The sequence below is a fragment of the Mytilus californianus genome, unplaced genomic scaffold, assembly GCF_021869535.1.
Source record: "Mytilus californianus isolate M0D057914Y unplaced genomic scaffold, xbMytCali1.0.p SCAF_1, whole genome shotgun sequence".
NCBI classification, from domain to species: domain Eukaryota; kingdom Metazoa; phylum Mollusca; class Bivalvia; order Mytilida; family Mytilidae; genus Mytilus; species Mytilus californianus.
The window spans coordinates 94,809,609-94,826,767 of NW_026262581.1; the positions used below are offsets into that span (position 1 = coordinate 94,809,609).

General features: G+C 33.3%; 2 protein-coding genes across 5 annotated transcripts in view; one reads left to right on the plus strand and one right to left on the minus strand.

The window, feature by feature from the left end:
• LOC127710621 (adiponectin receptor protein-like) overlaps positions 1-12,813 on the minus strand; it is a 40,566-nt gene extending 27,753 nt beyond the window's left edge. Inside the window, exons 1-2 of one of the 2 annotated variants that reach the window (XM_052216574.1) lie at positions 12,710-12,813; positions 4,557-4,700 (exon numbers count right to left, since the gene is read on the minus strand). The gene's annotated coding sequence lies outside the window, so the exon portion shown is untranslated. The remainder of the gene's footprint in view (positions 1-4,556; positions 4,701-12,709) is intronic. The other variant, XM_052216569.1, reaches the window with a different exon arrangement.
• Positions 12,814-12,853: 40 nt separating this feature from the next.
• The window catches only part of LOC127710389 (uncharacterized), a 35,214-nt gene continuing 30,908 nt past the window's right edge, over positions 12,854-17,159 (plus strand). For 2 of the 3 annotated variants that reach the window (XM_052216223.1, XM_052216235.1), the window contains exons 1-2: positions 12,867-13,067; positions 15,708-16,218. In XM_052216223.1, coding sequence (XP_052072183.1) covers positions 15,714-16,218 — 505 coding nt within the window. In that variant the 5' untranslated portion in view covers positions 12,867-13,067; positions 15,708-15,713. Of the gene's footprint in view, positions 13,068-15,707; positions 16,219-17,159 lie in introns of all 3 variants that reach the window. The other variant, XM_052216227.1, reaches the window with a different exon arrangement.

Consider the following 17,159-nt stretch of genomic DNA (forward strand, 5'->3'; position numbering starts at 1 on the left):
CCTAAACGTTTCTGACAATAACCCCTAAACTCAATTCCAGCTTTCCCTTTGTGATATGGAACCTTGTAGTACAATTTCAGAAATATCCAAACACTTACACACAAGTTATTGTCATGAAACTAGAAAAATGCTTGTTTTTTTACCCTTTTTTTGCCCCTAATTCCTAAAATTTTCAGGCAATTACCCCCAAAATCAATCCCAGCATTACCTTTGTGATATGGAACCTTGTGGTACAATGTCAGAGAGATCCATACACTTACACACAAGTTATTGTCATGAAACTAGAAAAATGCTTGTTTTTTGCCCCTAATTCCTAAAATTTGGAGGCAATTAATCCCCAAATCAATCCAAGCATTCCCTTTGTGATATGGAACCTTGTGGTACAATGTCAGAGAGATCCATACACTAACACACAAGTTATGTCTGGAAGTTACAAAAATGCTTATTTTTGGCTCCTTTTTGGCCCCTAATTCCTTAACTGTTGGTACCATAACCCCCACAATCAATCCCCACCTTCCTTTTGTGGTATTGAACCTTATGGTAAAATTTCATAGAGATCCATTAACTTAAACAAAAGTTAGAGTGCGAAAACCAATGTGTCTTCGGACGACGACGATAACGTCATACCAATATACGACCGCAAAATTTTTTTGCAGTCGTATAAAAATATCACAAGGACCATAAGAACAACAATTTCACAGGAATTCTCATATGCAGGGCTGAACATTACCGTTTGTCCGATTGTCCAAGACAAGTGGACATAGGTGTCAGACAAGTAGAATCATCATATTAGTTGTCTTGGGACAAATGAAAAATCCATTATATAAAACATATCAAACTTTCAAGACTAACAAATGCCTAAAACATGAACGATTCTTCTATTGATCAAACAAAACCTTCATTCAATTTCAATCCTGGTATCTATGATGAGTTTTTTCACTGATTGACATGCTGGCTGACTGAAGCTTTTATATCGAAAGAGATAAATCCCAAGAGATCTGGGTTGCCGGAACCACAATCTTTAACGTGTTGTAATTAAGTGGAATTTGCAAGGCTTTTTTGATAACCGGTGGTACAGGAAAAATATTGAAATTACGGGTTATTTGATCACCTGGGCAACTATAGAAAAATCTCCGGTGAGCTCTTCCTTTTTTTTTAAATTCCTGGTGTGACCCGCAAAATATGGGTCAGTTGACAGGTATGTTTGGAGTCCTAAGTATGGATTCACTTGTACCTCTTGTATAATATATATTTGAGCATGTGGAATTTGTCTGTTTTTTAAATTGATAGATAGGACATAGCATTTTTTGACGTTGAATCGCATTTAAATCCCACATTTGTCTGTCCAAATTTCTAGTTGTTCCAAATCTGATTGAAATTTGTGGCGGTCTTGGTCAGTTCTAATTGTTCTGTATAATAGGCAATTGTCTGCAAATAATCTTACTGATGATGTTACACTGTTTGGCAGGTCATTTATGTGGCAAAGAAACAGGATTGGTCCTACATGATGTTTCATGCAAATTGGTAACTAGAGGCTCTAAAGAGCCTGTGTCGCTCACCTTGGTCTATGTGCATATTAAACAAAGGACACAGGTGGATTCATGACAAAATTGTGTTTTGGTGATGGTGATGTGTTTGTAGATCTTACTTTACTGAACATTCTTGATGCTTACAATTATCTCTATCTATAATGAACTTGGCCCTGTAGTTTCAGTTGAAATTATTTTGTAAAAATTTACAAAATTTATGAAAATTGTTAAAAATTTATTATAAAGGGCAATAACTCCTTAAGGGGTCAATTGACCATTTTGGTCATGTGACTTATTTGTAGGTCTTACTTTGCTGTACATTATTGCTCTTTACAGTTTATCTCTATCTATAATAACATTCAAGATAATAACCAAAAGCTGAAAAAATTTCTAAAAATTACCAATTCAGGGGCAGCAACCCAACAACGGGTTGCCTGAATGGTCTGAAAATTTAAGGGCAGATAGATCTTGACCTAATGAACAATTTTGTTTTTAAAAGATTTGCTAGAAATGCTTTGGGTTTAGATATATGAGCCAAAAACTGCATTTTACTCTATGTACTATTATTAGCCATGTCGGCCATCTTGGTTTGAGGGCGGGGTCATCAGACACAATTTTTAAACTACATACCCTAATGAAGATTGTTTACAACTTTAGTTAAATTCATCTTAGTAGTTTCAGAGGAGAAGATTTTTGTAAAAGATAACAAAAATTTACGAAAAATTGTTAAAAATTGACTATAAAAGAGCAATAACTCCTTAAGGGGTCAACTGACCATTTTGGTCATGTTGACTTATTTGTAGAACTTACTTTGCTGAACATTATTGCTGTTTACAGTTTATCTCTATCTATAATAATATTCAAGATAATAACCAAATACGGCAAAATTTCCTTAAAATTACTAATTCAGGGGCAGCAACCTAACAACGGGTTGTCCGATTCATCTGAAAATTTCAGGGCAGATAGATCTTGAGCTAATAAACATTTTTGCCCTGTCAGATTTGCTCTCAATGCTTTGGTTTCAGAGATATAAGCCAAAATCTACATTTTATCCCTATGTTCTATTTTTAGCCATGGCGGCCATCTTGGTTGGTTGGCCGGGTCACCGGACACATTTTTTGAACTAGATACCCTAATGATGATATTGGCCAAGTTTGGTTAAATTTGGCCCAGTAGTTTCAGAGAAGAAGATTTTTCTAAAAGTTTACGGACGACGGACGCCAAGTGATGAGAAAAGCTCACTTGGCCCTATGGGCCAGGTGAACTAAAAAAGCAAGGTGTATCCCGTCGTGAGCAAACTTTGGTCATTTAAGAACATTTTTATTTTATTTTTCTATAGACTCAGCTTTTTTTTTTTACTAGCGTACATTAATGTCATGCAAGCTTGGTGTCTCATAATTGTTTCCTAATCACTGAATATACGATGTAGTACATGTAGTAAACTGTAGCAGCTGACCCCGTGTGTTTACCTTCATTTTCTAATGGTGGCAAACCACATGACACATCGGATCGGTCTCTCAGTCTGCAAATCAAATCACACTAGGGCCAATTAGGGGAATTTTTAGTCTGAGGCAATTGTGTTATTTGTTTGTATGATAGTGCTTTGAAATTGTTTGCAATGAATTGATGTTTATTTAACCAGAAATCTCATTATTTACCATCAAATTTGACAGCAATGGAATTTTTATGAATTTTCACTAATGTTCAGAATATTGATCTCTTTATATGGAACCTGGGACATAATATATTGTTAGTATATAATAGTCCCAGATGGATTTTTTTTTTAAATAAATAAAGTACTGAGATTGGAAAGCATGTTGATATATACCAGTATAGACCAAAATAAATTCAAGAAAAATATATATTACACATATTAATTATAGAAACAAACAAATTAGCATCTATAATCATGATAATCATCTTCACTCTCCTAATGTACACTATGAAAGATGCCACCTCTTCTCAATACCTATGGAACTTCCTTAGAAGAAAGTTTCTCGCTACCTATGGAACTTCCTTAAGAGAAAGTATTTCACAAATGTACCCAATGCTATCACATTGTGCCCACTTTGTGAAGATCAAACTCACACTCTTCCATGCCTATTCTGGCATAAACTACATATATACACATCATTTCGCCAATTATTTCCCAATATTGAGTCCTCTGTGATGCAATCCTGGTTTCTGAAAATCAACAACTTTCAAAAATTCTTGCCCTTAATTTTTTCTTGTGTTCCTGTTCCTGTTAACCTGGTTTTTTTCTGGTAATCTTTTTACTAAATCTGTCTTGCATGTACCATTTCTTTTATCTTCTTTCATGAATAAACAAATTTCTTAGACTTACCATGGGTACTTCTACTTTATGCTCCTTCATCTTCTTAGTAATAAATGTTAATTAAACAACACTCATTAAAAGAGAACTTAGTGCAGAAAAATCAGGTATTGTTACTCATATCATCAACAGTACGTACAACATGTACAAAACAAGAAAAGACATATATTAGTTTATGTAGCAGGATCAATTCTGCAGTGGAATCATTAAGAGACTGAGCATTATATAGCTAATGGTGAGGTAAGTATGTATTAAGATACATATAAATCCTACTTTCTAAGCTTTGAATGAAGTAAAGAGTACCTTTTCGAACAACCAGACTTCTAGTAATAAATGCTATATATTTAGAAATATATAACTTCTAAATATAGGTACACAATAATTTGAAATGTTTCAAATCAGATATATAAATTTCTGAATATGAATAAAAGTATTTTATAAACAAATTATGAATAGAATAATCTATCAAATTTAACCAATACGCCAGTTCCGGGATACGGTAGTTAGTCGAATCTGTCATGTGACTTCCATCACCACGTGACAAAAATGTAGACATTGTCACTTCCAACACATGTTGAGCGAACGGGTGAAAAAGTTTAATCTTATACTGCACAACATATTTGGGAAATTAAAATCTAATAAGTTGGTCACCCTCCCTTCAGTCGTACGGGAATTAAGATTTAATACCTACTTACGGAATATAAATTATTTCTAGACTACGGTCTTCCCTGCAGAATGACTATTCTAAAAGTGCTGGAACTTGAATAGAGCAGGGATACAGGTGCGCCTTCTAGCTGGTAAATGACGTCATAAAGGAGTGCGAAATTGACGATATTTTCCTGTGAAAGACATGATTCGAGAAATGGCCTATTGTGCGACTATCTGCCATAACAAAAAATGTTCATTAATGAATATGAAATTCAGAGTTAAACAAGGGAGATTACACCACATATCTATTCAATTCATTTCTATTACCTTGAAATCACTCTACATGTATCTCTCACTCTAATTGGGTCAACTCAACTTGGTTTTAAATTGAATTTATAAAAAAGAGAAACAGGATGCGTATAAAATGTTTTTTTTTTCTTGTTTCCAATAAATATACTAATTAACGTTTAAATTGTTTTTTTAACCTACTCCATACTTCCTGCACAAAAAATATGGCATGTACATCTGCACTGACAAATTGTGTTCTTTGTTGATTTCCCCAATGTAATTATCTAATTTTCTTTCATTTTGGGTGCTTTTTCGTGGGAAAAATTCTTTAAGAAGTAAGGTGCTTGTGAATGTCATTTTGAAATTCTTTATAAGAAGATTTGCCTGGCCTGTTTGGTCTGTCATCAAGCATGATGACATGTAATGGAATGTAAACAAAGCAATGGAGGCCGGAAGAAGGGTTTTCTGAAGTTCTGAAATTTTCTTTACATATACGAAAGTCAGGTTTGAAATGGCCATTAGAAAATCTGCATTTTTGTACAATTCTTAACAATAATAATGAAAACATATTTTTACTAATCTCACTTTATTTAGAATTGTAGAAAAAATGTTTTCTGCACTAATTTTATACGCTGGTAGTAGTGACGTCAATGCAGAGTTTACTCGTGTGATAGGTACAATAACAAAGTCTGACGATCCGGCATAATGACCGATTACAGACTACGATAGGATAAATTATATCCTCGTCTCATGGATTTTCATGCTATTAAGAATGCATTGTGAGTCACTATTTCCATTGAAAAAGCAAGCATAGTACGAATTCATATGATGTACGAAAACATATGATCTGACCATATATTTTTTTATTTTTCGTTTATCATGAGAATAGCTGCTGCCATTTTATTTTCCGTTCGTCAATCATGGGGGGTCAGACCTATAATCTGACAGTCCCATAGTCCGACAGTCTTATAATCCGACAATCCTATAGTCCGACAGTCCTACAATCCGACAGCCCAATAGTCTGACGCGCGGTCACTTGTCTCTGAAAAATATGCCTATATAGACATGTAACGTTTGTGAATTGGTATATTTTTTCACACAGAAAATTAACAAATCAGTCAGTATGACGTCTTGTACAGGGCCGCAATAATTCCATACGAACCTGAAATGAACGCAGCGGGCTAAATTCAATCAGCAATCCTCGAATGAATCCACTAATACCCTAGCTTAGACGGTGGAACGGAATCGACCGAGTTTTGACGAATGGGGCTAAAACAGTAAAAGTCCAGTTAAATGATTAATATAAGGGCATTTTTTACATCAATATTTACGACAATCCGTTCAAGCAAAACTGAATTTTCAAACGACAGAGGAATTTGCAATGTTCATAACATACGATTTTACACATGACGTCGTTGACGTGAAAACGTTTACTTTGCAATGTAGAGCCTGATTGACGTGTGTCATACTGGGGGCAACCATTTGAATTTTACGGGGAAGGCTAAGAAAGAAACTATTTTCACCTACATTTGTTCACATCACATTATACACACAATATTCTTCATATTATAAATAGTCATTGAGGTGAATGTAGATCACCTTAGACTTTTTCTCAACATTTTGGGTCCCCTGCCTTACTATTTCAAAGTCCACCATAGCCCCACAAAAATCGAATGGTTAATCCCTTATGTTAACTCAAGTGTCAATTTTATTTGGAAGCACGTTGTATGCTTCTACTTCGAAACCATACACACTTTAGTGATGGCTGCAAAGGTTATTACCGGGAATCGGGGAGGGAAGGTACTAATCTATAATGGATACAAATATAAAAAAAAATAAAATGCTCCGCAGGGCGCAGCTTGATACGACCGCAGATGTCGAACCCTGAACAGTTGGGGCAAGTATGGACACAACATTCAAGCTTGATACAGCTCTGAATTTGGATTGTGATTAAATATTTGACACAGCATAGGTTTCTGACACAGAATGAATGTGGTCTAAGAACTTAAAAATTTTAAATTGGACATTCACCTATTATGGTCCAATATCCAAAATCTAAATACATGGTTAGATTCAGCATATCAAAGAACCCCAAGAATTCAATTTTTGATGAAATCAAACAAAGTTTAATTTTGGACCCTTTTGACCTCAATGTGGACAAAGTTGATAACGGGGCCCAAAAATCAATAAAATGCTCCGCTGGGGCGCAGCTTGATACGACCGCAGAGGTCGAACCCTGAACAGTTGGGGCAAGTATGGACACAACATTCAAGCTTGATACAGCACTGAATTTGGATTGTAATTAAATATTTGACACAGCATAGGTTTCTGACACAGAATGAAAGTGGTCTAAGAACTTAAAAATTTTCAATTTACCTATTCATACATGTGATGGACTGTGAAACTCAGATCAGGAGATTGGGAAATTTTGGTCAGGAGATTAGGACTCAGATCAGGAGGTTTTTAATCGACATTAATTTTGTTGTAAATGTAACCGTGTGCTGTAAAAATGGTCTTTTAAAGTGTGTTTTCTTCAACTTTCCATCCAATTTATTATGTTTATAGTACCCTTGTACTTATAAAGTTTCTCCATCTTTATATTCTACATGTTCAATCTAACATTGTTTTTTTCCAGTATGTTCTTTAAATTTTTTACTTCATATTCTATAAAACAATCATTGCAACTAGAACATTTTTTTAAGCTGTCTGCAAATAGTTTTTATTTATTTTTTTTTTCTCTTGCAAATAGTTTTTATTTGCAAACTCAGAAATTCATTCTATCTGTAAAGTTAGGGTCATAGTTATTATATAAATTTCAATTTAAGCCTTAAAAGGAAGTATAGAATCCTCAAATAATTTTCAAATTATTATTTTTTTATTTGTCCTAAGACATTTAAAATCATTTAATAACCATCCTTTTATGATTATTTGTTCAATTTATATTTTATTTATATTCTTTTAAAAATTTTCATTATTAAAAGGAAAGTAACTTAAAACAGGATAAATCAAGGGAAGTAACCCAATAAATACACAGTTTTTGTTACACAACGGCAGTTAGCCTGAGGTAAAAATCGTTGCTTACCAGTATGTTTGACACCCAAGCTGACAAGTGAAGCCATATAATTATGCATGTTAATTGATTTACAGGTAAAATATAACTTCAGGTAATGTCAGTTACACCAGATGCCTGAGATGATATGTTGGGCAGAAATTTTTCATTCATGAAAAATTTCATACACGGGATTTTTTCCTCTTCAACGGGAGGTCGGGAGGAGACCCCTGAAAACGGGATTATTGTACTCCCGTCGGGAGGTTCACATGTATGCCTATTCAAACCATATCATTATTATTTGCTTTTATATATAAATCAGAAATAACCAATTTAAAATGGAAAATGTTAAAGAAAAAAAAGGAAAAAAAAAATCCCCCCCCCCCCCCCCAATTTTTTGAACCCCCTTATGATTCACCGCCCCCAAACTCAATCCCAGCTTTCCCTTTGTGGTATGGTACCTTGCACTACAATTTTAGAGAGATTCATCCACTTGAACACAAGTTATTGTCTGGAAACTAGAAAAATGCTTGTTTTTTGGCCCCTTTTTGGCCCCAAATTCCTAAACGTTTAGGGCAATTACCCCCAAACTCAATTCCAGCTTTCCCTTTGTGATATGGAACCTTGCAGTACAATTTCATAAAGATCCATACACTTACACACAAGTTATTGTCCTGAAACTAGAAAAATGCATGTTTTTTTTGCCCTTTTATGGCCCCTAATTACTAAAATTTTGAGTGAAAACCCCCAAAATCAATCCCAGCCTTCCCTTTGTGATATGGAACCTTGTAGTACAATTTCTTAAAGATCCATACACTTACAAACAAGTTATTGTCATGAAACTAGAAAAATGCTTGTTTTTTGCCCCTTTTTGGCCCCTAATTCCTAATATTTGGAGGAAATTACCCCAAAAATCAATCCCAGTATTCCCTTTGTGATATGGAACCTTGTAGTACAATTTCATAAAGATCCATACACTTACAAGCAAGTTATTGTCATGAAACTAGAAAAATGCTTGTTTTTTGCCCCTTTTTGGCCCCTAATTCCTAAAATTTTGAGACAATTACCCCCAAAATCAATCCCAGCATTCCCTTTGTGATATGGAACCTTGTGGTACAATGTCAGAGAGATCCATACACTTACACACAAGTTATGTCTGGAAGTTACAAAAATGCTTATTTTTGGCCCCTTTTGGCCCCTAATTCCTTAACTGTTAGTACCATAACCCCCAAAATCAATCCCCACCTTCCTTTTGTGGTATTGAACCTTATGGTAAAATTTCAATGAGATCCATTCACTTAAACTAAAGTTAGAGTGCGAAAACTAATGTGTATTCGGACGACGACGCCGGACGACGACGACGACGACGACGCCAACGTCATACCAATATACGACCACAAAAATTTTTTTGCGGTCGTATAAAAATCTAAATACATGGTTAAATTCAGCATATCAAAGAACCCCATATATTCAATTTTTGTTGAAATCAAACAAAGTTTAATTTTGTTTTAATCCCGATTTGGACCAACTTGAAAACTGGGCCCATAATCAAAAATCTAAATACATGTTTAGATTCAGCATATCAAAGAACCCTAAAAATTCAATTTTTGTTAAAATCAAACTAAGTTTAATTTTGGACCCTTTGGACCTTAATGTAGACCAATTTGAAAACGGAACCAAAAATTAAGAATCTAAATACACGGTTAGATTCGGAATATCAAAGAACCCCAATAATTCAATTTTTGATGAAATCAAACAAAGTTAAATTTTGGACCCTTTGGACCTCAATGTGGACCAATTTAAAAACAGGGCTCAAAATCCAAAAACTTAATACACGGTTAGATTCAGCATATTAAAGAACCCCAAGAATTCAAGAATAAAACCCCATTGAAATTGATCAAGAAATAAGCAATTTATATGAAGTATCTTCTTTTGCACAATACTGTGTAATTGAATATTTCTTGCTATTGCGCAATACTGTACAATTGACAATTTCTTGCTATTGCGCAATATTGTGCTATTGGATATTTCTTGCTATTGCGCAATACTGTGCAATTGAAGATTTCTTGCTATTGTGCAATACTGTGCAATTGAAGATTTCTTGCTATTGTGCAATACTGTGCAATTGAAAATTTCTTGCTATTGCACAATACTTATTATATAATAATTTACACATCCTGTTTGGTGTGTATCTCCTACCATATCATTATTATTTGCTTTTAAATATTAATCAGAAATAACCAACTTAAAATGGAAAATTTTAAAAGATAAAAAAAAAGGAAAAAAAGAAAAAAAAAGTAAAAAAAAATCCCCCCCCCCCCCCTCAAATTTTTTGAACCCCCTTATGATTCATCAACCCCAAACTCAATCCCAGCCTTCCCTTTGTGGTATGGTACCTTGCAGTACAATTTCAGAGAGATCCATACACTTGAACACAAGTTATTGTCTGGAAACTAGAAAAATGCTTATTTTGGGCCCCTTTTTGGCCCCCAATTCCTAAACGTTTCGGGCAATTACCCCCAAACTCAATTCCAGCTTTCCCTTTGTGATTTGGAACCTTGTAATACAATTTCAGAAATATCCAAACACTTACACACAAGTTATTGTCATGAAACTAGAAAAATGCTTGTTTTTTGCCCCTTTTTTGGCCCCTAATTCCTAAAATTTTGAGGCAATTACCCCCAAAATCAATTACAGCCTTTCCTTTGTGATATGGAACCTTGTGGTACAATGTCAGAGAGATCCATACACTTACACACAAGTTATGGTCTGGAAGTTACAAAAATGCTTATTTTTGGCCCCTTTTTTGCCCCTAATTCCTTAACTGTTGATACCATAACCCCCAAAATCAATCCCAACCTTCCTTTCGTGGTATTGAACCTTATGGTAAAATTTCATGGAGATCCATTCACTTAAACTAAAGTTAGAGTGCGAAAACCAATGTGTCTTCGGACGACGCCGGAAGAACACCAGATGACGACGACGACGACGCCAATGTCATACCAATATACGACCAAAAAATTTTTAATTTTTGCGGTCGTATAACCAGAGAACCGAATCATTTATTGGCGCATTCAGTGTAGGGCTAATATAAAAACTAATATATTTGATGTCAACGACCCTCATGCGATTGTTCGCATTCTCGAAAACAACGAGCACACCCATGAATCAGACGATGCAAGTATATCAAGGAGTGAAACTTTAAATACAATAAAAGATCCGCTAATGGAGGAACCAACTGTACCTATTAAAAGATAAGTTTATGATAGAGTAGCTAGAGATATGAACAGAGGGGGTGGTGTTCCGGAGCGCATCCCCAAATTTCCTGAGTTATCAGCAGATTGAGGCCCCAAAGTTTAAACTCCGGTCTTGGTGCCAGAGATGTGAGAGGGAGGGTGAAATTCACCCTTCTGATTAATGAAATGTCTTGCCCCCAGAGTCAGAATCGAACCCGGAACATTCAGCACTGTAGCCATCGGTCTTAACTACTATCTGCTTTGTCTGCTGTGAGTGAATAAGTACTGTATTCAGGTCATTGCCCATCTTCGTTCAGTTCTTTTTTCACATAATTGGTGTCATGTCGTGATGATTCTATGACTAGGAATGCTTAGGTCCATATTATAATTTACATAGAAGTGTTATCATTTATCAGCAAAAAGTTTGGGTTTTGGCAATTAAACCATAAAAAGACAAGATAGAACAGCGATTTATATTGCCTTACAAAAGCAGTGATAAGGTAAATTTTGATGACAGAAAAATAGACGCAATGTATTAAGATTTCATTCCAAATCCATAACTATGAAACATCTTCTGAAAGTGTTACTGCATCTGGAAAATTTGAGATAATGACACTATTCTTATTTTATCAAAACTGATTGCTCTTTTAAGAACAAGAGAAAAGATAAAAAAAATTATTTATTAGGCCATAAAAAAGAATATGTTTGTTTGCCCTAACCCTACCTACCCAGAAAATAGCTGCCTACTCAAAATCTTTTATTGTCCTGATGTGAAAAGTTTTTTTTTCTAATCAGATAGGCATGAAGACTAAACAACATCTGACACTTCAATTTCTCTTTGTTGAAAAAAAGAAAGAAAATGCCTACCTACCTACCCACTGTCTCTACCTTTGGGTAGGGTTTGGGCAAACCAAAATATTTTTAAGTGTGTAATACTTCTATGTAAATCAATCCGATGTAGTCGTCTCATGTCTTCGGGGATAACGCCCCTCAGATATGAGAAGCATACATCTTAATACATGTGACATTTCACATTCAACCACATAATACGTTACATGCACGCGCATGCGCATGTATGTAAACAGACATTCTCGTTATCAACTTCGACATGAAGAACAGGAATGGAATCTTAGATTAATTGTTCAAACAGTATAGGATTTAATTTGGATCCCATTACAACGTATTCCACTTTTTAAATTTTAAACACTTCTCGCGTTTCGACAGTATACTAATAAGCTTATATGAAGACGAGATCCAATTATCCTTTGCAGCAGCACGGCTTCGTGTCGGACCATCGGACTGTCGGACCATCGGCCTATTGGACCGTCAGACTACTGGACTGTTGGAATTTTGGGGTGTCGAATTATAGCTACGCTCCCAATCATGGCATACCATCCTACTTTTAATGACCCTCCATTAAATAAACAATTCTTTTGTTTATCACTGTAGATGAATCCCTTGATTTAGCTATGGTATTCCCCAGCCTGCTTTACAGCTTTGTTCATCCTGTTTTGATATACAGATAAAAGATCATAAAACAACCAGTCATAATTATAAGTAGAATATTTTAAAGACACAAAGGGGATACAACAATCCATCGACACAAAGTTGGTTTATTCATACTTACATAATAAATTTCAATTTTGTAGACAATAGCTGATTTTTATGTGTTATTTAATGTAAACATTGTCTTGTTGACCATTGATCACACGATCACAATATGTGCTGACGTCAGAGATTTTTGCTACACGATTTATAGAGCGTTCTACGACGGAAGTAGAAAAACCAATGTGTTTACATTGGAGATAAAAATCGATTGTGTATTCTGTTCAGGTAGGAATGCTCAGGGGACATTAATATATGGTATTTTACCTACATCATGCAGGCATATCGATTAGCACCAGTGGTAACGAGAAGTGATAATTAATTATGAAACGTGAAGATTGTACCTTAGGGAAATAAATTATTTATTGCAATATATCTTGGTAAGCTATAATTACCAGATAACATTGTACTTTGCAAATTTCACAACTTTGAAAGTTGAAAAAAAAATAATACTCATAAAAGTATATATGAACAAAACCCTGGAGATAACTGTCATCCTAATTAATCAGTAGAAAAATTTGAATAAACAAGATACACTTGCTGTACATAATGATATAACTATAATTATTTTTTGATATTTTAAATGACTCAGGTATTTATTACCCTAATGATATTATACAAAATCTCATGATAAAACAAAAATTTATAATAAATGAACACAATTGTTCAAATAGTAAAAATAAATAATGCTTTATATTTTATTGTGCTAATTACTTTAATAGATAAACAAGATTATCCTTTCTTATATGTATATATATTTCTTAAATCAAGAATTTTTGAAAAAAAAATAGTTTCATTGACAATTAAATCAGCAAGATATATAGTACTCTTCTTGTTATAGGATATCCACCCTATTTGCAGGGTCACCACATGAAAAATATGTGTGCGTTTATTTTAAAAAATGAATTATTATCATGACTATATACCTAGTTCAAATTTAGTTATACATTGTATATGTTAAACAAAATAAAAATAAAGGTAAAAATAGAGAGAATTTGTATTTTATACACTGTACACATCAGTCTGACAAGAAACTTTATATTATTTTGAAATGGATAAAACTCTTTGATTATAGAAATTGGTTAGACTTACTGTAGTTTAAAAATTTCCATTTTTTATAATAAAAGTCTTCATGATTTATCATTGTCTGGTACAATGAATAGAGTTTTTTTTTTAAATTGCATGGGTAACCTAAGTTTTGAGTGATTTTAAAATCTAAAATTTAAAATCTTTATAAAAGGCATGAAAGGTATATCTTCAAAATCTCAGTTTTGTATGATTAGAAATCTAAAATTATAACCTTAAAATCTTAAAAGTTTAAAAATTGGTAGTTACCTATTATCTAAAATGTGAAAAGCATGAGATTCATAGAGTTAACTTTGTTAATTGTAGTATATTACATACTAAGAATACATTAAATCAAATTAAAATATATGATAAAACATCTGTTGTTATCGTTTTCTCGTTTCCATTTCTGCTGATGTGTACATTTTTTTTATTACATGTATAGGTTGTCACACCCTTTTATTTGGAAGAAAATAATCATTTCAGATAATAAAGGGAAATTAGTTTATGTAAATAATGTTGTAAGAATTAAATGTTAAAAAAAGGCATGTAGGAGGGAGTGTAATTATTTTTATTTTTCAACCTCCAAAGAACTGTCATAAAAAGCAGTCAAATCTTCAACTTTCAAAAATGTTTTTACAAAATTTCAATTTTTTTCCAATTTCACTTGTATTTGATCTTAAGAGTTGTTTTTCTAGTAAAAATTGTCAACTGTTGTAAAACATTTTGGTTTTCTATATAATGTTTGGTGTGCACAAGTTAAATGACATGTTTATAATGCTATTTTTTTTATTCATTTCAATGTTGATCTGTTAAAGCATTGATATAAAATTTTACTCTGATAATTAAGATTAAATATCTGAGAAAACACTAAAAGGATTTGATTCATTTAAATGTTGCTTCATAGGAGATTCTTCGAAATGACATTACATAAGTGACCAGAGGTGGATTGGATCAGTCAACCAAATGGTTCACTCTTGTTTCACTTTCAATGTTGCCATTTTTTCCTTTAATAGCTGAACACACCTAGTACATGCATAATCCATCTCTAGCTAAGGGGTTAAATTGAAGGTCACATGAATACGGTTTCAATGAGGTTAAATTATAGACTTGCAAAGGCAATAATACATCAGCTATGTTTGTGAGCTTATTTTTACAAATTTGGGTCAAACTGACTGCTTATAACGAAATATTATTTCAAAATTCTGCTTTTATTAATACTTGAAACAAAAAGAATCGTATTTAAAAAAAAAATCTGAATTGTAGCTAAATTGTAGCCCCTTTAAATTTCATACTTAGTACACGTTTTAAACTCTCCTTTTTACTTCTTTTGTGAATTTTTCCCCTAATAAACATGACTTATGGTCAATGATTTGCCATACCGGTAAATTGTGAATAACTGAAATTGTTGTAATCAAATTATGTAATAGATATAGGAAGATGTGATATGAAAGCCAATGAGACAACTCTCCATCCAAGTAACAATTTATAAAAGTAAACCATTACTGGTCAAGGTATGGCCTTGCATATATAAATGCTATCAATTGTCAAAATACATGCATGTCTTCAAAATTAAAGAATAGAAAAATCTTTGTGAATTTCATCTAAGAAAAGTGAAGATTAATTTGAAACCCCTACACACCAAGAGTGATTTTATCTTTAATTAATGCAAATTTGATTAAAGAAATGTAAGCCTTATCCTAGGAGACCAAGATGTCTGATAAAAAAAAATCTTCAAACAGTGAATATGGATTTAAAGTATAAACAAAAGATTTGATTATTACATGACTCAGTCTTAACTTGGATATCAACCAAGTTTGAGTTTTGGTTATATCATCGATTTGACTATATGGTTTTACCTTCCTGACCACAAAGTTATTTCTATTTCATTTCAAATTTGATTTTACATGCAATGGAATATATAAAAGGAAAAATCTTTAATTTTTTACTTCTAGTCAGAGATGGATGATCAGCTGAGAACACCATCTCCTGGGTGGGGATCTGGATCTAGGACTCCATCACCAGCATCCAGAACTCCTTCTCCTTCTGGTCATCTGAGGACTCCATCACCACCATTCAGAGGACATAAAACACACAGTGTCATCAGACCACACTCCTCTAAGCCAAAAAAGCAGATTAATTCTACAGAGGATGAGGTACCAGTCAGACATATGCCAAAGTTACGCAGGCCATGGACAGCACATGTTAAATCTTCAGGGTCACAAAAAGTAGCAAGAAAAACTTCAAAAAAAATCTCTCGCAAGACTCCAACTCGAACAGAAATTACATTTGAAACAAAAGATGTGCCCATTCCAAGGAAAGAGAAATCTCCAAGATCCTCACCAAAATCATTTTCTGTTGAACAGTTTTTGCTTCGTACGCCAATGGCAAAGCATAATGAAGAAAGTGATAGAGCAGAAAAAAATCATACCACTTTGGATGGTGGTGTTAAAACACTTGTGTCAGGTAATAAACTCTTTGTTCATTATTTAGGGTCTAAATTATTAAAATGTTTAGAAACCACCTGTTTATCTGTTATCAGTTTCTATTTATTAAATAATTTTCGAATATGGATAAAGAAATTAAGCTGATTTTTTGGTATAAGGTATATGGATTATGGTTCGTTCTGTTTACTTGTTAGGTAATGGAATTATGGTCCTACGACTTTACTTTCATATTTATTTAGTTTCTGGTACGTGACTGTAAGTGTTGCTCTCCACCTATTGCAGTTCATTCAAAATTCTGGCCCAATTGCAATTTGTTTTATCAAACCATAACTGATCAACTAGTCAGAATTGTTAACCAACTGCTGTAGAAAACCAAGCTAACTAAGTTCAAGGTGATAAAATAAAGCATACTTACAATCCTATAAGACTTTAAATCCACTCCATTATTGGTATTATGAAAATTAATGAAGCTAAAAATATCTATACATATTGTTATTGTAAAGAGATATTTGAAAAGGTTAGGGGTAGTAGTTTTTTAACAGTAGTTGGTTAAAATAGTGAAATTGATGAGAAAAATATAAGAGTTGATTTTATATGACCTAATCATAAAGTATTAAAATCAGAATTATAGTTTCAGTAATCTTGCACATCTCTGCAGCTTCTATAGAATTCTTTAAAAAAAGTAACTGTGTTGGTACATATGCACTTAAATCTAAAGACACAAAGGTACTATTTATTGAAACCTTTGCTACATTTACTTGTTTTCATTGTTTAAATGTCATATCATTTTCAAGTATTCGATTATGAGCCTTTCCTTATTGAATTTAGTTGATATATTAAGTATCTTATGGACTTCTTTCATATTACAAGTGCCATATATTAATATTTACACTGCTATAAATCTAGTCAATATTGATATTGGGAAATGAACACTATCAAATCTGTCCTCCTACTTATTAT